The sequence below is a fragment of the Octopus sinensis genome, linkage group LG19 (assembly GCF_006345805.1).
Source record: "Octopus sinensis linkage group LG19, ASM634580v1, whole genome shotgun sequence".
In the NCBI taxonomy this organism is placed as follows: domain Eukaryota; kingdom Metazoa; phylum Mollusca; class Cephalopoda; order Octopoda; family Octopodidae; genus Octopus; species Octopus sinensis.
This window is the reverse complement of record NC_043015.1, coordinates 30,555,014-30,580,548: the sequence shown is the minus strand read 5'-3', so window position 1 is coordinate 30,580,548 and position 25,535 is coordinate 30,555,014. Positions and strand designations below refer to the sequence as shown.

Genomic DNA, 25,535 nt, shown 5'->3' with positions numbered 1-25,535 from the left:
TGAGTGAGCAGCAATAATTGTTGGACTAACCTGCGATCCAGTCGGATCTGATGTTGTTGTGAGAGAAGAGATTTTGACCAAATCATTTGAGTGGAATCTCCTGACATGATACGCTGCTGGTTTGAATCCCTGGTCAAAACAAACAGAACAGATTTATTATTCATGTGAAACTACAAAACAATTTTATTAAAAGGTATTAAAAAAGATTAGTCAGAGAAAACAAAGCAAAAAACAAGCTCTACCTATTTTTTTAGTGTCTTAAGTGTCTTTCTCATTAGAAAACCAATTATTTAGTGCTTCATATATTTATATTTTTATTGGAGTGAAGCCATGAAGCTGTAAATCAGGTTCCTTTATACTTGTACAAGGCTAATATTAAGCAGCCAAACAATATAATACATAGAATTACTTTCGGTATATTACTTGTACCTAACTTTATAAACTTTAGTAGGACAAAAAGCAATCCCTGAAGTATAAAAAAAGTAAAGCTGGTCACCTAAATTAGACACTGTAAATAATTATCTAGTCTCATATTCTACCCTTTTAGTCACCTCTTGTTGCAATATTATATATATATATATATATATATATATATCACATGACCAACCAGGCTATCAAATGTTGCTACACATCGCTGGTCACAATGCGCTTCACATTGCTTTAGTCTTCAAATGACACCACCCCGCTGGCCAACAGAAGAAAGAGTGAGAGAAAGTTGTGGTGAAAGAGTACAGCAGGGATCGCCACCAACTCCCTGCCAGAGCCTCATGGAGCTTTAAGTGTTTTCACTCAATAAACACTCACAATGCCCCATCTGGGAATCAAAACCGCGAGTCCGATGCCCTAACCACTGGGCCATTGCGCCTCCATATATATATAAAGAGAGATAATAAAAGCAGAAAGATACAACAGAATAGATGATAATTTAATCTACGAAATAGAATCATTGTTACATGAGTTGTTATAGTTTTTGTTGAACACCTCCAATTCAGCCTTAAGTGAGCAGATCTATCACCAAAAGCATTCCAAATAAGACCACCCAGCCAATTTTTTCAGGCTTAGTGTGCAGAGTAAACGTTTTTGATGATGCTGAGACACATAAAATAGTACTCCTGTCTTTCATTTGTTCTACATGGGAGGTCATGTAGAGTCACAGGTTTATCAGATATGCAATAGTTACCAGTGTTTTGTCCCTCTCAGTAAAATAAAGCAAGTTCATTTTACATGTTCTGTACAGGAGTTTGCATTTTGCAGCAACAATTATTTGAATACTTTTTGTTCAGTCTCACCAAACAAGGTTGTAATGGGGTGGATCTCTTCACTTACTGGGAAATGCAGGATCTCTTACCAGAATCTGATGAGGTATCTGCTATAATGGCGGGGTATACCATTGTACAGTCAAGCAGAGTTTGACTATTTGCAAGCCCTAGGTTCTAACTCTAGTATATATATACTATGGTAGCTATACAAAAATCTATATTAGTACATCATCCAGAGATGTCTGGAAACTACTGGTGAAATATGGTGACTAAACATGCACACAGTTTTAACGAACCACAATAAATCCTTTACAATTATCTGTTAGGTGGGCAAACAGAACATGTTGTTAGTGAATAGTCACACACATGACAAATACAGAGGAAACTAACAATTTATGATTAAGCCCAAATGCTTTTTTAAGATGATGATGATGATTCATCACCTTCACAGACCAAGAGGTTTTTACTTGAAGCCATATTAACACGTGAAACATCAACTTAGTAAAAGTTGTTTATCTTAGAACATGTATTTTGTAGAGGACTATACATTAATGAAATACAGCCACATGTTTGCACATTTGTGCTCAAACTCAGCACAGTTACACTGGGCAAGGACTTAGTAAGAGTATTTATCTTAGAACATGTATTTGCCAAATTAAAACAGCAACAAGAGAAAATATAAAAACATGGAAAATCAAAAACAGTTACTTTTTTTTTTTTAATATATAAGAAAAAAATGCCAGAAAGTCAAAATATGTAGAAATTTATGTGAAAATATCATCACTGAAGAGTCGTCATCTAATTGCAGTGCAGAGAGAGGATGCAGTGCTGTCTGGTGCTTGGGAAGTAAATATCAAAAGAAGTAACGGCTGTTAATTAATATAATGTAATATAACAAGGTTAGTGAGATTAATTAGACTGAGGTGGAATAAATATGGAAAAATATAAATAAAAGGATGTTTTAGTTATAAGGATGTTAGCAGCAAACAGAATGATTAATGGAAAGAAAAAAAACATCTTGCAGAGAGTAGGAGTTAATACCAGGGCTAGCATTATTATTATCATTATCATCATTATTATTATTTACTACTACTGTAAATACATGGGAGTATTCAGATATCTAACAAAATAAGGACAGGAAAGATGTGATGTTTGTGTTTTTTTATAGGGGGAACAAACAGTATAAATTAAATGATTCCAACTGGGTCACTGGGACTGATTTGGACATGGACTTAGCAATGTAGCTCCGAGTGTATATTAGGCAGTGTCAAACAATTGTGGACAATAATTTTCCATGCTGATGCAAGTAAAATGCATCCTTTTTAAGAACCTCATGCCTTTAGCATTTAAACTGGCCACACCAAGCCCAAATATTCTACCCGTTTTATGTTCAAACTGACCAGGTCCAGCCTCTCACACAACGGTAAAAATAGTAATAACAATCATAATAATAATAGACGAATGCTAGCCTTTTGGAGGAAAAAAAGTGCTCGTTATTAGAAAGCAAGAAAAAGTAGAAAAGTAGAGTTGATTGGAAGAGCAGTTTAATATATATTAATCTTGACCTATTCCAAAGTCTTCATGCAATGATGTCTCTTCAACACGAAATTCAGTCGACATGCAACCAGCGAGTTACTATAGCAACACCTACAACAACATACATATATATATAGATATTTACATATTTATAGATATGTATATATATCTATTGTTATCTTTCAGCAATAGACATTAGTATGGGTTTCATATACCTGCAGTTTAAATGAGTTACACTAAAATATTGTAGCAATTTTTATCAACAGATGACACACAAAATGAAAGTAACCTTTAGTTATAAACAATATCAAAAAACTATACAGAAATAATTGAGTTTGGACAAGAATTCTTTGTTGATTTGTTATTCTTGCTTGGTAACTGAATAAATTTTTTGATTAGATTTAAATATTCTTTTAATTCATTCATAACTCCTTTAATTACAGTTTCCAACCAATCTTTTCTCTGCCATCAACTGAACTCAGTAAGAAGGAATAACACTGTTTTTCGATGGTTTATTTTAAGGATCAACTGGCAACATAACCACATATATAGTTTGTCTGAGCCATGCAGCACAACATGACCCATGTAGTACCCAACTTCATTAGCATAACACTATAGCTCAACCACACAGGAGCACAACTGGAACTATATAACACCACAACCTAATTTATGGAGTATCACCAATGAATTAAAATAAAAAAATTCATAAATTTGCATACCCCCACCACCCACTGCAGGCCCCTCCACTCTCCTTCATGTGCCTATCCACACACTTTCTATATCTTTACATATCTACCATCCCCATCTCCCAGCCACTCCTGTTCTTCTCACCCTCACTTGCTATCTCTAAATACCTACCCACACACTCTTATGGAACATCTCTCTCTTTTCCCCCACTGTTCCCTCTCTTTCTCTCTAACTCTTCCCTACCTTCCTCTCCCACCTTGTCCAAATGGGGTAACCACGTATCCCCTCTGTAGTAAGACAGCCATCCCTGTCTCACACTTGACACACAGCGACTTCCCTCGGTTTCACTTTCTCTCTAAGCTGAGGTCCTTGTCTTGTAAGCTACTTGGCAACACTTTGAGTGCTGGTGCCATGTAAAAAACCACCTCTGCTGGCACTATGTCAAAAGCACCGGTGCTGGTGCTACGTCAAAAGCACCCAGTACTCTCTGTAAAGTAGTTGGCATTAGAAAGAGTATCTGGCTGTAAGAACCGTGCCAGAACAGACAACTGGAGCTTGGTGCAGAACTCTGGATTGTCAGCTCCTGTCAAACTGTCCAAACCATGCCAGTATGGAAAACAAACATTAAATGGTGATGATGAGGATGATGATGATGTTTAATAAATTTCAGATTTTAATAGATTAGAATATCAATGTTAAATTTGAAACTAAAGCAAAATGATTTGCTGACATAGATGGATTATCAATAATCTAGTAAATTTTAGAAATAATACTATTTTTAGTTCAGTTGTCATTTTTGATTTTCATTGAGTTGTCTTTTACTCAATATATTAAATAGCCCACAAGAACATATTTCACATATTAAGGAAAAAATATATACAAAGATAGAAAAATATTTCCTAATACACTGTTTTGCAAGACCAATTTCTATTATGGTATATTGAATACATTGAACTGATACAGGCTTAGTGCGTTAATCTGTAATGATGGTCATTTTACCTATCACGTGAGTTTTGAACATTGGTTGAGTCCTGTGCAGCGATTGGTCGAATATTGTGTGGGATTTGGATCAAAGGTCCAATCACATTGTGTGTAATATATTCTCAAACAACTAATCTATATGTGCTCTGGATCCTCTTTTTTTCTATAAATTGGTGTGGCATTTTATCTATGAGCAGAGAGGTGAGTAATTTTCATGATATCCTGCCGCTATTCACCAGAGCAAAATTAATATAACAGAGCACGTGTAACCAACAACAACAACCCAGGCTGAATTATCCAAATGCTGGATAAACTACAACCACCAAGATTTGTGAGGTTTCTTTCTTGACCCACTGTACTACTTTATGGAGGAATAAAGTCTTGCTGTTATTTTTAAAGTTTGTTTCTTGTATTACTTCCATGAGTGAACATGCAACATATATTGTATAATGGTATACATGATTCACTAGTTAACCCAGGGAGACTTTAGACCACCACAAAAAACTAATGTAGTCAATTCGGTTTTCAAGGATAACCACACCTATGGTCACGAATGTTGGATAATAACCGAAAGAGTACAATCACAAATACAAATGGCAAAATGGTGTTCCTCTGAAGTATCTCTGGAGTAATGTTACCTGAAGAGTGTATAGCTCAGAGATCAGGGAGTCTCTCCAGGTTGAGCTGCTATTTCTTAATACAGAACTAAACCTTTATGGTACCCTTCGCTATGTCCCTTACACTACTTGCAGTTCCCATTTAATGGACAGTAGTAAAAAAAGTAGTCCATATACAAATATCTCAATTTGTTTTTTTTTAACTTGTCCCATTCAAAACTGTTCCACAACAGATGAGAAACACTTTATTTTTTAAAAAAATTCATAATTTGTGTTTTGTATAAAAACTATAAAAAGGATAAAACTAGATGCATTTGTTTTGCAAAATTCTTGATGTGAAATCATGTCGAAACAGATGTTGTTACACCTGGGGATGATTGTTTTGCCAATTAAACACATCACCATCATCGTCATTGTTTAATGTCTGTCTTCCATGCATGCGTGGGTAGGACCACAATCACTATATATTTGTTATTCACTAAAATAATAATAACAAAGCTGCAGTGAAGACCAAGTATATAGTGCATGTGTTTAATTGGCAAAATATGACCATCACCAAGTATAACGATAGAACTAAAATTGTAGAAATATCTGATGGATTGGTCAAATTAAACTAAAAGGTCATCAATGTGAACATTTCTATTTCATTTGAGACTAACTGATTAGAGCTAATCAGTAAAACACCCCTGTAATTATATATATAACACTGGCCAAACGAAGAAGACTAAAGAAGCAAATGAGAAAAGTGATGGAGGAGAAAGAAAAGGAAGACAGAAAAATAAGAAACATAGAAAGTTGCTGAAGATCAATGAAATTGTACACCACTAATTTTATAAACCAATGTAGGTGTGTGTGTGTAGGAGAGAGAGAGTAGGGTGTAGAGTTTTTGTGGCTCGAGTCAAAGAGCCCATGAACCTGGGAAACTTTTGTCATCAGACAATATTTTCTCCCACTTCACTCTTTTAACTTTTCATCAATGCATTTCCATTTTTACATCCAAAAGAATAAAGACAGTTTTTTGTTCTCACAAAACAATACTTTCCTGACACTATTTTTTTTTGTTTTTACTACATATTTATTGCAGATAATTATTGATTGCTATCACTGATGTCTAGAAAGAAGTCATCAAGTGAAACTGAAGGTTGGAGAGCAAAAAGGAATCATAAAAAGGATTACATTGGATACTAAACTCGATGTTTTAAAAGGCTTTTGTGGGAGAGAAAAAATGTAATGTTCTGTAGACATCCAAAACAGCATGTAAGGTCTCTGTCCAATATTGACCAAGCATCAGCCCACGTATATGCACTCCTGGGCTAGATTTTTTTGAGGAAAACTAGCAATTTCCTGTGCTTGCAAGTCTCTCCTTCTCCATACCACCAATGTTTATCCAAGGGAAAGTTAGTTGACTTGGATAAACTTGGTATCAGTGTTGCCATAGGCATTGCTGTCAGAATGCAAAGAAGCAGAACAGGTAGTGCAAAGCCTCTCACCTGAACCTCTAACAGCTCTGCCTATCCACTGTCCTAGATTGGTACTTTATTTATCAACCCCAAAAGGATGACAGGCAAAGTTGACCTAAGTAGGATTTCAACTCAAAGCACAGGGGATCAGAATAAATACCACAAGGCACTTTATCCAACACGAATAACTCTGCCAAACAACACACACAATATCATTCATTATATCCAATGTTATAGAATTAGCTGATAAAAGATATTAGGATAGTAAGGGTTACAGTATGATAAGATATAGTCAAAGAATTAGCATTCATTAGGTACCAAATAGAAAAAAATGGAACTTCATTACGATGTGCAAGAAATTTGGTATCAGAGAGATGATACAAATATATCGTTAGCTCAGTTGATAAAGGCAATCTTCAGCTGTAATCTCTAATTAGTGGTGGTTTATGGGAGACTTATATCATGATTGGTGAGTGAAAGAAAGAAAAAAAGATTAGAAATGTCCAACTACTGCAACAACAACAACAACAACAGTATTGCTGTCACATTAAGTTGGCGATAGTTAGGAAATGAATAAAGGTCAGATCAGACAAATAAAGTAGAGGGGAAAAAAAAAAAAGAAATTAGAAATTATTGCACACTGAGAAAGTTTCCAAACTGTAAACAATAGTAGCCGTAGCCTCAGTTGTTGCTGGAGATATTTCACACATCTTTCATAAATGAGATTTGTGCAGCAGTGTATAACTGGTACAAAGAAACACTGAAATGAAATTGGATGTTGCATCAAGAATTAGCGGGGACAGTTTTCAAGTGATTAGTGAAGACATTTCTTAAATTTAGCAAGGCTGATATTTAAAGTTTAAATCTGTTCCCATTTCTCTGAGGTACTGGCCATATGCGGAACGATCATGTACAATATACATTTTGTTTTATCACTGAAACAACACTTCCAACTACTATGCTTTAGTGCTTCATAGACTAAATAGATCAAAGAACAATCAAACTAAGCTTAATTCAAAGTCTTACTCATCTTTTATAAATAAAGAACACACAAACACAGAGTTTTAACATTTAGAATATTGCCTCATATAACTCAGATTTTTCATTCTAACAACTTATATTTCTACTCTAAACTTCTGTACCTGCTTCAAAAGAAAAAGAAAAAATGAATCAATTTTTACATTAATAAAGACAAAATGTTGAACAGAAACCGTTGTGTTAAGGAAAAAAGTTACATTTCAAAAATCAGACTCATATATATATATTGTTCAATCTCTCTCTTCCTTGGTGTTCTAAACAAATCAGGTGACAAACTGGTTTGTAATTATGCAACGTGTGTATCTCACAGCTTTGTCTACAACACTTAACACAACCAGTGACAGAAACAAAGCAATTTAGTCAAAAAACATGCACATCACATTTATAGCAGAGAGAGAACAGATAAAACACAACATAACATATTTTTATAAGCACTTTACCCACATTCAGTTTGTGCTCATCTATCGTTTTAAATAAGGCAGACCTCAAGAGATGGCACCATTAGTTAGTAATTACTAGACAAACAGAATTAATAAATTTCTTCAGTCGTAAACTTTTCTGTTAGACTACAAATAAACATACATGTCTACTAAGTGTACATAAGCAATGGGTCTTAACAATAAGCATTCAGTTGTTCCGTCAACTGAATTACCTACTCATTACATTAGCTTGTAAGTGGCTGAGCATGCTACATACACATGTGCCTATGATGTATTTCTAGGGCACAGTCAGCAAGGAACAGGGTGACAAGGCTGGACCTTTGAATTATAAACAATCTATTCTATGAGTTTCCAAACAGTTTCCATCTGCCCAATTCCACACACACAGCTAGGATTGACCTGAGGTTATGGTACATGATATTTACCCAAGATCCCATTAGTGGGATCAAATCCAGAACCTTGTGATTATGAAGTGAACTGTTTAACCATCCAACTACACACTGAGTGTATATTAGGCAGTTTCAAACAATTGTTGACAATAATTTTCCATGCTGATGCAAGTAAAATGCATCCTTTTTAAGAATCTCATGCCTTTGGCATTTAAACTGGCCACACCAGGCCCAAATATTCTACCTGTTTTATGTTCAAACTGACCAGGTCCAGCCTCTCACACCTCCTCAACAAAATCATTCTAAAAATAAACAATTACATAATTGAAATCTTGAAGCTGAGAATGCAAAATTAACTCCAAACAATCTGAATGCAAAGGCTGTAAGACCAGTGTATTGGGGCCGTAAATCACAAGGCCATAAGGCCAAAATCTTCTCTTGGCCATTGTGTAATTTTTCTGAAGCAGTTTATATAATTTTGTTCACCTCATTTTACCTGACTGACAGAAGCATGTACCATTCCCTACCTGTGGAATTCAGTGATCAGCAGTAGGATAGATATCCAGCTTTGTCCAAATTTAAATAGGTGAGCTAAGAAACACCCATGCAAACATTGATATAAAACAGATTAACAGACATAAAACACTAGTGATCATCATCATCATCATCATCATTTAGCGTCCGTTTTCCATGCTAGCATGGGTTGGACGGTTCAACTGGGGTCTGGGAGCCCGAAGGCTGCACCAGGCCAGTCAGATCTGGCAGTGTTTCTACAGCTGGATGCCCTTCCTAACGCCAACCACTCCGAGAGTGTAGTGGGTGATTTTATGTGCCACCGACACAGGTGCCAGACGAGGCTGGCGAACGGCCACGCTCGGATGGTGTTTTATGTGCCACCGACACAGGTGCCAGACGAGGCTGGCAGACGGCCACGCTCGGATGGTGTTTTTATGTGCCACCGACACAGGTGCCAGATGAGGCTGGCAGGTGCCAGACGAGGCTGGCAGACGGCCACGCTCGGATGGTTTTTTTTTTGTGCAACCCACAGGTGCCAGATGAGGCTGGCGGACGGCCACGATCGGATGGTGTTTGTTACGTCCCCAAAGCACGGAGGCCAGTCTATGCGGTACTGGCTACGGCCACGTTCGGATGATTTTCTTGTGTGCCACCGGCACTGGTACCACAAAGATACAAATTCCATTTATGCTCATCTATTTTGATTTGTTTTGATTTGATTTGATTTTCACTTGCCTCAACAGGTCTTCACAAGTGTCACTTGCCTCAACAGGTCTTCACAAGTGTCACAAGAAGGAAGGTATGCACAGGTGACTGTCTACGTCGCCGGGTTTCGATGGTGTCTTTATGTGCCACCGACACAGGTGCCAGATGTGGCTGGCGAACGGCCACGATCGGATGGTTTTCTTGTGTGCCACGGTACTGGAACCACAAAGATACAAATTCCATTGATGTTCATCTATTTTGATTTGGTTTGATTTTCACTTGCCTCAACAGGTCTTCACAGTGTCACGCGTGTCCTTGTGTGCCACCGGTACTGGAACCACAAAGATACAAATTCCATTGATGTTCATCTATTTTGATTTGGTTTGATTTTCACTTGCCTCAACAGGTCTTCACATATATATATATAAATATATACATTTTATATATATATATATATGTGTGTGTGTGTGTGTGTGACAGATAAATTCCTCTATTTACATAATATTGAGGTCTCTTTCATTCTTTTGTTGTCTTACCACTTTTATCATTATATATATATATGTGTATATACACATATATATACACATATATTAGAATTTTCTCTGACTTCTCAGATTTTTTGTATGCTGGACTACTGGTTTTAAATTGATATTAAAATTAATATTAATTTATCTCCCTCATTATTTAAATATATATATATATATATATATAATACCCCAACATAGTCACAGCCATATGGCTAAAACTGTGAAAAAAATAAAAGAGAACACACACACACAAAGAGAAATAGATTGACAATGATGCAAATAAACACACTTGGATCTGATATATAAAATAAACATACATATATACATTACATGTAAGTATACAAGGATATATATAGAGAGAGAAACAAAACGTGAAAATATTCAGAAGATGAACATTCATGCGTGAGTGTAAAGAATATATGTTTATAGATGAATGCTCATCTTCTGAATATTTTCAGGTTTTGTTTCTCTCTCTATATACTTACATGTATATATGTATGTATATTTTATACATCAATTCCAAGTTTATTATTTGTTTATTTGCATCATTACCTCTATATTAGCTCACCTGGATTTCTCTTATAGCCATTCATTACCCAACGGACTTAGTCCTAATAAAGATTTTCGAGTGTGTAAGTTCAAATCATTTGAGCACCACCTCTGGATCTCACCTGCTGACTATATATATATATATATGTGTATGTATGTATATATGTATGGTCATCCCATAAGTAATGCAGATTTTCAACTGCATGATCTAAAAGTCAGAGTGGGGAAGGGATAAACTACCTGCATCAACTTGCTATAAAAGCAGGGAGTAATTTTACCTTGTGCTTATTCTTAGTGTAAGTCTTGAAGAGTGCAGTTCGATTTAACAGTTATTTTTTCAAAGCTATAATAGAAGTAACAAAGGAGTATACTCGGCATATTTCGCTTAATGAGTTCAATAAAGGCAACAATGCAATGGAAAGTGTGAGGAATATTAATGCAGCATATATGGGGATCGGACATTTAGCGTAAGCCAGTGTCAATGGTGGTTCCAGAAGCACTGAGCTGGAAACTACAGCCTAGAAGACAAGCCTCGTCCTGGAAGATCTGTAAAGCTTGATGAGGATGTTCTGCAAACCCTGGTGGAACAAATCCCATCATAACTGTTGAGGAACTAGCAGAGAAGCTTAGATTTGGCCATTCAACCAGTCATTCAAGTCAGCACTAGAAGAAAACCAACCATCTTTGGTTTCAAGACGAAAGGTGTTCTTCCATCAGGATAATGCTTGGCCACATACAACAAAGGATGACATTCCAAAGGCTGGAGCAGTTTGAATGGGAAACAATGTCCCACCTATCATATTCACCAGACATTGCCCCCATCTGATTGTCATTTATTCTGCAGTCTTCAAATTCATTTGAACGGAAAAAATATAAATTCTGTAGATGAGGTCAGAACAGTAGTGAAGGAGTATTTTTTGTCATGGACAAGTGAATTTTGGAAGAAGGGCCTTGCAAGTCTACCAGATGGATGGAAGAGCATTGTAGAAAATGAAGGAGAGTATATTTTAGATTAAAAAAAGAACTTGATCTTGATTTTGAAAAATTAAACAAGTATAAAAAAACCACATTATTTATGGAATGACCTAATATATTCATTCAAAAGTGATGACTCACTTTGATTTTACTCAGAGTATCTCATGTGTATGCATTCATTCAGGCAACATACAGGCAAGAAAACCACAACAGCAATAGAGTGAATGACCAGTGATTTGAATTAATGAAACTCTGCTGCATGTATTGAGTATTCTGTGTCCTGTTTTTTGTACATCCAAACGTCTGTGTGTATGTGTGCATGTGTGTGTTTGTGTATATATGGTGACAAATAATTACCTGTCTAAATCGAAGGAATGGATATTTACAGTTAGATAGGAAACAGAAGAAATGGAGTTTAAGAACTTGACTACCTCATTATAGAATGGATCCCTGCTTTCTTCTCCATCATACCAGCTCCACGTGCTGCATGTGACATAGATTTGATCAGTCTCATGGGGGATGACTTCATGAACAAACTCATGTCATGAGAGTTGTGTCTATCGACGACCAAGTTTTTCAGCCCGCTTGTATGTTCTTCATTTACAAACTGACGCATGAAACTCTCTCGGATGTCAGCCAGGAGGAAATCCCCAGGGATACGATACAACCGTACCATCTGTGGATGGTCACTGTAAAAAAAAAAGGGAAAGGTTAAATATGAACGCCTCAGAACCATCATAATGTGAGGGAGACAAACTGTTTAACTGGAATTGTCTTAGAGGATCACAAGGTACAATTAATTAAATCATCAAACCACAAGCATTGTATTTAAAATTTAGTAAACAAAACCAATCAAAATGTGATGTGTACAAGCAGCAAAATGAAATTATTAAATCCTCTCCTCAGAAATTTTGTAATAGAAAAGAAGATATAATCCTTATATAAACCTCTATATTGATAAATTTCAAAGAGATGCGGATCCATGCAGGTCTCTCAGATCCTTCGGGAGGATATTGAAGAGCTGTGGACCTCTGAAGCCCAGGCTATCACAGTATCTTGTCCTACATCTTGATGGCAAATTTGGAGTCCTTGGCACTATGCAGTTATAATAAGTTATAATATTTATCACATTATAATAAGTTATATAGTGGAATATGTTATGGATATAAAAAGTTATACATTTCTGTTGAATAATCAAAGTTTTCTAAACAAAAGAGACTTGTAACAGTGAAAAGAAAAGTAACTTACGAAAACTTTGTGAAGATGCGCAGGCGAAGGGGTAGCTTTTGCTGTATGTCAGCGATTTGTTCGCGGGCTTTGTGCTGCAGAGAAGGAATGATACAAAGATATTTACTGAAATTTGAATACAAAATCAAAGCAAGGAGATGGGAAAGAATAAAGTCAACAGCAATAACAAAGAAAGAGAGAGATGCTGATAATGAGTTGTAATTAACTGTAATTAATGACAACAAACAGATGGCAATGTTTCGTACATGAAAATTGATTGAAAGTGTTGGTTGGTGAAAAATAAACTGTTTAAGTGTTTTGTTTATAAAGTTAACGTCTTTGAGCCAAACAATATACTATAAAAGTAGCAACAGAAATGTAATATGATTTAATATAATGTAAAGTAACAACAACAACAACAAAATTAATCACCATCATCATTATCACAGCAACAAAACAGAAGGGCTGCTATGTGGTCATTTGACTTGCTTTATTAGAAATAGCAGTTACATCTCACCATTATCATCTTAAATGAGGAAATGACATAGAGGGTAATGTAGTCCTAGACATAACCCTAATCAGGTGATGGGTGCAGCCGTAGCTGTGTGGTAAGAAGTTTATTTCCCAAACACATGGTTCTGGGTTCAGTCCCACTGTGTGTCTCCTTGGGCTAACAAAATCCTTGTGAATGGAAACTGAAAGAAGCTCATTGTATATATATGTGTGTGTGTGTGTGTGTGTCTGTTTGGCCTCCACCACTGCTTGACAAACTGGGGTTGGTGTGTTTACATCCCTATAACTAAGTGGTTCAGCAAAAGACACTGATAGAATAAGAACAAGGCTTAAAAAGAAAAAAACAAGTCCTGGAGTTGATTCATTAGACTGAAAATTCTTAAAGGTTGTGCCCCAGCATGGCCACAGTCTAATGACTGAAACAAGTAAAAGATAAACGCTCGTGATTGCAATATCTTTTGATTAGGGTTGATTAGGGACCAAACACCAACAGGTACCATCATAGTTATGTTTTTGTCTCCTCTTATAGTGTGTGCTTGTGTAACTGTAAACAAGGCAAATATTTTCCTTGAGTAAAGTCAAGCAAAGAAAACAATGGGTGGGGGGCATATCTGGCAAACAAGTTTCTTTAACACTGAACATCACACACACTTCTATTGGGTTTCTTAATTTCATTTCATGTTGAATAACTCACCCCCCCCCATCCAATCTTCTCCCACCAACAGCAATCAATACACCATACACCCTCACTTCACTTCACTCTATACAACTTCTACCCTCTCTGAACTTCATCTATCACTAATTGCTCTCAGCTCCAATAAATAAATTATCTTTAAAAATTTTCTTTCTTCATCAGATATCAAAAAAAAAAAATAATAAATAAATAAATTTTTAAAAAATGGAAAAAAAAAAATCACAATTTTCCTAATGTTTCGTAATTAATTAGATGAATTGCTTTTAATTAAATTTAATTCTTAATGATGCTTTTCTCTTCAAGTCTTTTGACGATATTTATTTTCTTTTTCCTCTTTCTCTCCACTTCTTACTTACAAACAGTGAAAGTCATTTGTTAGTTTTCTTCTCAACAAGAAAACAAAGTATTCCAAAATATACGGATATTATTGTCAGACTTTGCACAGCATTTATTTAATTTTTACCAACAAAGAAAATTAAATATCACCATCCCCGTTACTGTCCAATATTTTTACAGCTATCTTCTGGAAAGATTACTTCTTAATATGGTTGTTTAGCCCCGGGTTAATCCTGATCAAGCAGAGCTATGATCAAAAGCATTCCAGTCACGACCATACATTTTGAAACTTTTTCTTTCTTTTCTCAGCCACTGTGTATACTCTTTTACTCGTTTCAGTCATTTGACTGTGGCCATGCTGGAGCACTGCCTTTAGTCGAGCAAATCGACCCCGGGACTTATTCTTTGTAAGCCCAGTACTTATTCTATCGGTCTCTTTTGCCGAACCGCTAAGTGACAGGGACGTAAACACACCAGCATCGGTTGTCAAGCAATGCTAGGGGGACAAACACAGACACACAAACACACACACATATATATATACATATATACGACAGGCTTCTTTCAGTTTCCGTCTACCAAATCCACTCACAAGGCATTGGTCGGCCCAGGGCTATAGCAGAAGACACTTGCCCAAGATGCCACTACATTATTAAATATGTGCTTCCCTTATTTCAAAGACAATATTGAGATTTGGTTGCTATTTCTAGCAGACAAAGCAACCACATAGAGGCATTTTTGTTGGTGCATATGTCTCATATATAAGAATATATAGTTGTAGATTAGCCCAGTGTCAGGCCCTGGTCCAGTGGACTTATGATCAATGTTGTTCAAGCCACAACCACCCCATTTTTTGTTTTCCATTCAAACATAATATACTTAAGACTACATCATCCAATGTAAGTTTTCCTTTTTAAGAAAACGATATAATTTCAGGCGGATTGACCTACTATTTCTAGCAGTTGGAGTAACCATGTAGAGGCTCCCTTGCTGGCCTAAATTACTTCTTACTTAAGCATGATGTGGTGGATATTCCTGCAAACCATTAACATTTTGCACCAAGTAGTATTTTTTTACAGACAAATGTTTACTTGCTGATGTGGATCACTGAACCGTGAAGGGGACGGTGGAGGGTGGGAATCAATCAGTTACAGCAACAACCTGCACTGTTGCAAGAGGGACAAGAGAGAGAGAGAGAGAGAGAAAGGGGACGGTGGCGGTGGTGGTGGTAGATGTTACCTATCAGTCAGGTTGCCTACATGCACGGTAAACAAGTCAAGCATCTCCGATACCGAATAACGGAGTATACGATAGACTGAAAGGAGTTGAAAAGAATTGAATTATTGAACTTGAAATTTGGGTCAGCAGCCGTCTATGACCTACATTGGAGTTCTATTTACAGGGCAGTGATGCTGCTCACACATACACACACACCCTTGATGGTATCCGTAAGAAGGTCAGTACCAATAACGGTGATGCATGCATTAAGTGACATACATTGTCTCCTTCATCTTCTGCTGTTGCCTGCAACAGCCTCTGCTCCTCTCAAGCTTCATACTTTCTCCAGGTATACCTATTTCTTTATTACCCACAAGGGGCTAAATATAGAGGGGACAAACAAGGACAGACATAGGTATTAAGTCGATTACATCGACTCCAGTGCGTAACTGGTACTTAATTTATTGACCCCGAAAGGATGAAAGGCAAAGTCGACCTCTGCGGAATTTGAACTCGGAACGTAACGACAGACGAAATACGGCTACGCATTTCGCCCGGCGTACTAACGTTTCTGCCAGCTCGCTGTCCAGGTACACCAACACACCTGTCCCCCTCCTCTTCAGATCCTTCAATTAAATACTTTGTCCAGCTCTTCTTCCCTAGATCTGCATCCTTCTGGAATTTCCTCAAGACAGACAGACATTCAGAATGAACATAAACCTTGTTGATTTTGCAAGTTTGAGGGAGTTAGAAGAAATTATGAACATTGACCCCTCCTTCTCTAATAAACTTTAAAAACAAAAATTTAAAGAAAAAAAACTGATTGGTTGAGACAGTTAGTACCTCGCACTTGCAAAGTCCTCAGATTCTGGCCTAAGGATAAAACAAAACAGAACAGAAACTTCTGTTTGTACCACTCATAAACTATCTGACGCAAAAAAAAAAAAAAAAAGGGGCAGGAATGAACAGATGTTATTGTCAGAATTATAACAAAAATGAATCCAAAGACCCAGTCTTCAAAGATGCATCAGTGTGTTACACTAGTAACAGCAAAAGGCATGAGGGATTTTGTTTGCTACCTGATCAAAGATCAACAATTTTAAAATTCTGTCAGTGTCAGTTTGATAATAAATACACAACAGAACCTACATGGAACCACCATCATCAACGTTTAACGTCTGTTCTCCATGCTGGCATGGTTTGGATGGTCTGACAGGAGCTGGCCAGATGGAGAGCTGCACCAGGCTCCAATTGTCTGTTATGACATGGTTTTTCTACAGCTGGATGTCCTTCCTAATGCCAGCCACTTTGCAGAGTGTACTGGGTGCTTTTTATGTGACACTGGCGTGGGAGCTTCTTACACGGCACTGGCACAAGCATTTTATATGTTTCCCCAGGTTGGGTGCTTTTTTACATGACATCGAAATGAGTGGTTTTTAGGTGGCACCAATACACATGAGCTTTCATCATTTAATGTCCATCTTTCATGCTAGCATGGGTCAGATGGTTTGACAGAATCCAAAGGGCTGGAGGACTGTGTAAAACTCCAATGTCTGTTTTGATGTGGCTCCTATGGGCGGATGCCCTTCCTATTGTTAACAAGTTCACAGAGAGAATTGGGTACATTTGTCTTTACACCAGCACTGAGGTTGCCAAGTAACTTGCAAGACAAATTAAAGATCCTTGATTGAGTGGGGTTGTAGTAGAGAGAAAAATGGCTTTTTGCCTGGTGTTGAGAGGCTAAAGTATGACAGAGGGACAGGCACAGGAGTCATGCTACAGAGGAGATCCATGGCTACCCTGCATTATATAAGAGGGGAGTAGTTGGGAAGAAGACAATGATGGTGATGAAGGTGTCAGAGTGTATAAGAGAGAATATGGACAGAGAATTGTGAAGGGTGGGTGGATAGATTTATTAGAGTGTGAGAGGAGAGTGACAGATGATTAGAGATTGTAGGGGTGAATGAAGTTAATGGAACAAGGGCAGAGGTATGGTCAATGATAAATATGAGTATGGCAGGGGTTCTAGGTTCATTCCCACTGTGTGGCACCTTCAGCAAGTGTCTTTTACTATAGCCTCAGGCCAATCAAAGCCTTGTGAGTAGATTTGGTAGAAGAAAACTGAAAGAAGCCAATTGTGTGTGTGTAATCTCCACCACCACTTGACAACTGGTGTTGGTGTGCTTACATCCTCATGACTTAGCAGTTCAGTAAAAGAGACCAATAGGATTAGTACCAGACATAAAAAAAAGGACTGGGGTACATTCATTCAAATAAAGTTCTTTAAGGCAGTGCCCCCAGTATGGCTGCAGTCTAATGATTGAAACCAGTAAAAGATAAAAGATTGAAGATATATGTTAAGAATTTAGAAACTTTGAGATATGTGAAATTCATCATTTTTAATGGGGGAATATAAAGTAGATAAAACTTTTGACTTTTTCCCCATTCAGGGTTTTTTTTTAAACCCAATATTTACACACTATTATTTATACCTTTATTTACTTCATGTTCCATCATTAAAAATGATATATATGTTTGATCATGTGTGTGTGTGTGAATGACATGTTGTTGTCATTTCATGTTGGTTTTCCATGTTGGCATGGGCTGGATAGTTTAGTAGAACCCAGCTGTGCAGAGGACCACATCTTGCTCTAATGTTTTGTGGGTGTATATGTGTGAATATGCATTCATGTTATACATTTATATATGAATGACTACAAAGGTAAAAAAGAAAAAAAAAAGAAACAAAAAAAGCTTTCTCACCTGCTTCAGTTTTTTTATGTCTTCATCCAATTCCAAATTATCGAGAATAACGGCAACAAACAAACTGATTACAATCTATAATGAAAGTAAGATAGATCATCATTATCATTTTTTTTCCCCTTTAGAAACTGAACAGAATGTTTCCACCAATGAAAGCAGTCTGACACTAAAGAAACGGTAACAACATTCATGGTGTTTATTCAATAAACATCTTGGAATTTCTTTCTTTCAAAAGAGAAAGTAGCAGTTCCAAAGTATTAATGGTAGAGAACTATTGATAAATTATTGGTGAATGGGCAGGCAGTGCTAAATTTCTCTCTACTGTCCACAGAAATATCTCAACACAAGCATGTGTGTGTGTATATGTATGTATATATATATATATATATACACACACACACACACACACAAACACTCACACACTATATATATACATACACGCACACAAATATGTATATATGTATGTATAAATGTGTGTGTGTGTGTGTGTGTATGTATATATATATGTATAAATGTGTGTGTATGTATATATATATATATATATATATATATATATGTATATACACACACACAAACATACTATATATATACATACATACACGCACACAAATATGTATGTATAAATGTGTGTGTGTGTATTGTTTTTTTATTGCTAATTTAATGTTTAACTTTCCTTCTTCTTACTTTATCTCTTTCCTCCCTGACAGCATCCGTTTGTTTGTGCACGAGGTTCTCAGTGTTGTTCATTTGTCTCACGAAAATGGGTTGGGAAACAAATGAAAACATCACTGAGTCAAGAGGTCCTATTAGCTTTATCATGGTAAGGACATGACAATCTCTCCAGTGCAAGTGTTATGAAATGCATCCTGAACATGCCAAAAAGTGGTTGATGTTAAGAAGGGCAACCACTGCCAAAAGCATGTCAAAATGAAACATGTGGGGCATGGTGCTTCAGCCATGCTTGGGAGGGGACTGACTCAAACGGTGATGACCCATCTAATCCATGTGAACAGTAAATCATCATCATCATCATCATCCTCAAGTAACATCTGCTTTTCATGCTGGCATGAGTTAGATAGCTTTACTGGAACTGGTAAGCCGGAGAACTGCCCAGGCTCCAGTCTGATTCAGCATGGTTTCTACGGAAGGATGCCCTTCCTAATGCTAACCACTCCAAGAATGTAATGGGTGTGGATGTAAAATGATGAAGATGAAACATACATCCTTCTCCACATCATCATGTCTGTTTTTCACGCTGGCATGTGTTGGATGGTTTGGCAGGATGTGACAAGCTGGAGAACTGCATTGGGCTCATAACCCTCCTCTCATCTCCAGACAATAAGCCTGTTCTTTTCCTTAATGGCATGTTAACATTGGAGAAGTTCTTCATTCTTGGTTAACACCAGGAATCTAAAATGCTTGATCAAGCTAATTTGTAGAGAGAACTTATGTCCATGGTTGGACACAAAGATATATTTTATAAGGAAAAGGATATGGTTGTTATAAGGCATACAGTAAATATCATAGGATTTTGCACAGCTTAACCTTTTAGCATTCAGATTATTCCATCGAATGTAACACTTCTTTATACACATTGTTTTGAATTTATCCTGCATTATCTTGTGACTGAGATTTTGATTGCGTGACCGTATATATTTTTTAGACTAACATTGTTGGGCAGGAGTGAGAGACTGCATCTGGCCAGTTTGAACATAAAACAGGAAGAATATTTTGGCTGGATATGACTGGTTTAAATGCTACAGGGTTAAGGATTTTAGGGTGTGATGTAGATCTTAGAACCTATGTATGAACCTGTGTGTGATGTAAATCTTACAACTTATGTAGATCCTATGTAGTGATGTAGAACCTATGGGTGATGTAGATCTTAGAACCTATGCGTGATGTAGAACCTATATCTTAAGGGTATAGGTTCTAAATATCTGAGTATATTAAAACAGGTGGGAGGTTTGAGTAAGTTTTATATTAATACAGGTAGCATGAGATTTTTCAGTTTTATTTAGGGAAATAATTAGACAAAAATTCAAAAACGACCACAACAATAGCAGTATTTAAAAGACTATTAAATAATATCAAAATAGCCATAAAGTGTGATCTAAATGATGCTGATTATTTAAATAATAGAAAAACTCAGAGTGCATGCATTAGTGGATCAGGTTTGAAATAACATTAAAGTGGCTAAGTCATGATAATTAATACAGAATTACTAACTATAAGAATTGGTTAGTAACAAAGATATAAAATATACAGAATAAGTTCAATAAAATAATATATAAAAATAAGATATGTCATATGAAAATATAATGAAAAAAAAAACAAGCAAAAGTAGTGAAAAAGAAAAAATAAAACATTCCAAAATCATGCTGTTTCCATCTTCCTAATGGATTAATCTTAATCTTTGTTTAACCTAAGTAGTTTGTTAGCAACGTTTTTGTCAAGAATATCAATGAAAATTAGAGATTAATAAACTTTTAATCAAGTTAGTCCTAAGAATAAAATTAAAAAGAAACAAAACCTCAAATTGCTTTCTCCATGGGTCAGAAAATAAAAATAAAAAGAATATGGTGGCACCCCAGCATGGCCACAGCTAACTGAGTAAAATATTGCAAAGTGAGGTTTTAATATAAATCCATGAATTCAAAGAACAATAATGATGGTTTCTAAAATAGGTATACAGTTTCCAAATTTTGGGGGAATGGTCACTAGATTCACTTTATTTTAGCAAACCTGCAAAGATGAAAGGCAATGTTGATGCCAACAGGATTTGAACTAAGAATGCAAAGTACAGTAACTAAATATAGCAAGGCATTTTGTCCACTGTTCTATTAATTTCGTGTACCAACAGTCCTTGTAATCACACAATGTGATCTGGTATAGATTCACAGATAAACAGAATCAATTATGTGAAATATAGTTTCACCCTTGACACCGACCCATCTGAGATTGAACTTTAATTCTATGACTTCATGTTAATTTATGTTCCAAACACCCGGTTTAGTAATGACAAAATTATTTTTCTAGATTCTTCATTCATTTCAAAATTAACTGAAACAAAGGCAAGTGTAGTTCAAACATAAATATAACAAAGAGATTAATGGGAGCCATGAATCATACACGAATATTTGTGTGTAATTCCATGGGCAGAAGATGAACAACACAAACACATGCTAAAATGCAATCCAATGGAAACCAGTGATTGTGGTGAGGTGAGTGACAGTATCACAAACTTGTAGTATAAATACATGGTTTGGATGACATGAACAAGTGAACACATTACAAAAGTATTTTAGTATTAATCCATGGTTTTAGTGTTACTAACAAGCCACTACAAAGTGATTTTTAGTGTTGACCATTAAGTTTTGACATCAAGGAGATTAACAATATACTACAGAGTGATTTCTTTTCAGCATTGAACCATGGATAAAATAATATCATCAAGAAGGCATCAAATAAAGCATTGTTTACTGTTGAACCATGGATTGAACACAATGAAAAAAAAATGATGATTTAGTCCAGAGCCACAGATCAAATATTTGCATTACACCAAGAATATTCAAATGGAAAGCAATGAATTGAAGTAAGATGATATAAGCCATCACATACAAAAATGTTCTGAAAATCTGAACAGGAGTAAACATGCTATAAATATTAGGAAATATAGAGGCATGGATCAGGGTTTATCACCATTGGTGTATCCTTTCTTTTATGCTGGTTCAGCAAATGTCTGTGCATGTATATACAATATATATCTTTTTTCCAATTACTTTCTTGTGAAGTAATTTTTCCTACATATGTTTCCATGTTCTTATGGAGAGCAGAACTTAACTCAATGAAATATCAAAGAAGCAACATAGCATTTATCTTCTTACAAATATAAGCATACTTGAAGAGCTTTAATTAGCACCCAGTTGAAACATTATGCTGGTATGCCAATTAGCAACTGTCTGAGATGAGTTTCTGAAACAGTCAACTCTTCAGAGTTTTGTGCCAGCTGACATGTTTGATGGAAAAAGTTAAAATCAGTGACTTCAGTATCAATATGAATCAATGAGTCTACAACATCTTCACCAATCAACCTGCTAGAAATAGCAGTAATATCTCCCTCAAATCCCACATTACCATTAAAAATCCCAGAAAGAACACATTGGGTAATATAGTGCTAAATACACACTGTCTAAAGTAAAAGACAAGATGGTCATTGTTGGAAAGCTTTTGAGCATAGTACTGCTTCATCAGAGCATATTTTACAGGAAGCATTAGGTCACTGTTAGTTGATCTAAATCATTACAACATGTCAGGATCATACAGTACTTGAGTTGTTATTCCCTGTTTTATTATTTATTTTTCATTATTTATTCATATTTCCTGAAGTGATACAGGAATGCTAACCATTAGTATCACCAGTGCCCTGCTATTATTTTGACTAACACTAATTATTACAGCATATTCTCCTGCTATTATGGACTAGAAGGAATATTTCAAATATTTCCTTACCACAGTTACCAACACTAAACGACATATTAAATGTGAAGCATTTTATTCCCTATACTTTTAGTTTAGGTGTGCTGCCGAATTTTGACAGAAATGTACCACAAGTGTAAAAAAGGTAGTGGAACACTGGTCAAAATAGGCAAGGAGGCCTACAAAGTTATTTGTGATCCAGAAATTATATATATATATATATATATATTTCTTTACTACCCACAAGGGGCTAAACATAGAGGGGACAAACAAGGACAGACAAAGAGATTAAGTTGATTACATTGACCCCAGTGCGAAACTGGTACTTCATTTATCGACCCCGAAAGGATGAAAGGCAAAGTCGACCTCGGCGGAGTTTGAACTCAGAACGTAACGGCAGACGAAATACTGCTAAGCATTTCGCCCGGCGCGCTAACGTTTCTGCCAGCTTGCCGCCCTATTATATATATATATATATATATAATATGACAGAAGGTGAAGAGCTAATGAACACAGTGCACAACATTCAGGAACCAAACAAAAAAATGGTACTTTCTGACAGCTCTTTCAATAAACATGCCACAGATTTCATAAATCTAGTAAAAAAAAAATACAAAAAAAAACAAAAAAGAAAACAACAAATTGTAGCGGTCCCTTGCAAGTGAACACAACCTGGTAACATGTACAGTGCTTTCACAAACTACTTCAGGTATAGCTGGAACAAGACAGCGATCCTCTCATCTCTCTGCTCTTAACCTAGCAAAACAACACAGCTATAACAGTTAGAGGGAGAGAGGATTGCACTAGCACTCAGCTGGTACTAATTATCAACTAATTATCAACTAATTAGACAGGAATAAAGTGAAATGAAATGCCTTGTTCAGGGTCACAGTGAATCACCTGGCCAAGGTATTGAACATGTGATCTTATGATTACAAAGTCCAACACACTAACCACTTGACCACATGCTGTTTACCATAAATCTAGCACTTACACTATAATAACTAATTTTCACAAAATAGGCCATTTAAAATACAGAAAAAAACAAAAAACAACTACTTAAATAAAAATAAAATCACCAATATTTATAAACACACAGTAATATGTATGTATAAAATAAGTATAAAAAAAACAAAAAACAAAAATGAAAATAAAATAAAATAAAAAATAAACCAAAACATATCACCATATTCTACCAAGGGAAACTAACCAACCATGTACTCACCAACGTTACAAAAAGGTGGTAGAATATGAAATAGATGGCGACAAGGGGTGCTACTTTTCCAGTTTTCCACATTGTTATATGCATAACTTCAATCCAGCCCTTTTGGGTCAGGATTTGAAACATTGACATGAAAGCCTGAGGGAGAGATAGAGAGGAAAAAAAAAAAAAACGGATACGAATACACACGGTGTTATTAAATGAGGTTTAGCAACTTGCAAGACACAGGAGCAGAGGATTGCTTATATATATATATATATATATATATATATATATATATATATATGTATGTATATATATGTATATATATCTTTCGGTTGATTGCTGTGGAAATAGGAATTCTGGATGCAAGGCAGATATGTCAGTCAAGATATTGGAAAGAAGGAGAAGAAAAAAAGACAAAACAAAGGAATTGGTAAACAAGAGTAAAAAATGATTAATGCTTTAATACAAAATATGAAAAACAAACGCACAGGTTTATGTAAAGTCAAAGACACCCAAGTTGATGTATTTGAACAAAATATATCAATTAGAAAGTAAATTTGCATAAACACCAACTCAGGGTTATTGTAGGAGAAGAAAACAAAAAGGGAAACGTTTTTCAAACTGGAAGAAATATCAGCTTTTAGTAAAAACAACAGAAATAAAGGAAAATATACTTTTATACAGGGTGGGTCCAGAGAGGACCGACGTTTTTGAAATGGCTATTACTCAGCCCCAGGGGAAGGGACGTATGTCTGACAAGTATCATTCGGTCTGTGGTGTCTTAGCATTATTTTCCTTTCCAGGTGAAACCATGGCACTGTGGACAATAGAGCATCGTATGTTTGCCTACAACTGTTATGTGAAGAATAAATAGTCTGTCAGCAATTCAGCAGGTGTTTTGGTGCCACTTCAACGTTCACCGAAATCAGGCTGTTCCCACCCATAACACAATCTTATGTTGGGCGAATGCACTTTGTACACAAAGTACACTAATGAATAGGAGACCAGTGGGGGTGCCATGTATGGTATGGACCTGAGCCAGACAAGATTTCAGAAATGCATCACTGAAAACAGACACTCCATGATGGATCTTGTTTACCAAACTTGAATTTGACAAATGCTAATTCAATACGAACACATTGATGTCAATAAAATTTGTTTGCATCTAAAATTAATGATTTTGTGAATTTTTCAAAAACGACCATCCTCTCTGCTCCACCCTATATATATATATATATATATATATATATATATACATATGCATATATGTACATATATGGGTACAGGATGTCACCAACACTTTTTCCTCTGTTGGCCTGCTCGCTTAGCCAGCGGTGTGGCGTCATTTGAAGGCTAAAACAATGCGAAGCACATTGTGACCAGCGATGTGTAACAACATCTGATAGCCTGGTCAGTCAC

The 25,535-nt window shown here is 36.0% G+C and overlaps 1 protein-coding gene across 3 annotated transcripts in view; it reads right to left on the bottom strand.

Moving 5' to 3' along the window:
- The window catches only part of LOC115222255 (sodium leak channel non-selective protein-like), a 114,726-nt gene that overhangs the window by 37,167 nt on the left and 52,024 nt on the right, over positions 1-25,535 (bottom strand). For 2 of the 3 annotated variants that reach the window (XM_036511248.1, XM_036511246.1), the window contains 4 exons: positions 18,431-18,505; positions 12,928-13,001; positions 12,111-12,368; positions 31-129 (listed from right to left, as the gene is read on the bottom strand). In XM_036511248.1, coding sequence (XP_036367141.1) covers positions 31-129; positions 12,111-12,368; positions 12,928-13,001; positions 18,431-18,505 — 506 coding nt within the window. Of the gene's footprint in view, positions 1-30; positions 130-12,110; positions 12,369-12,927; positions 13,002-18,430; positions 18,506-24,134; positions 24,270-25,535 lie in introns of all 3 variants that reach the window. The other variant, XM_036511247.1, reaches the window with a different exon arrangement.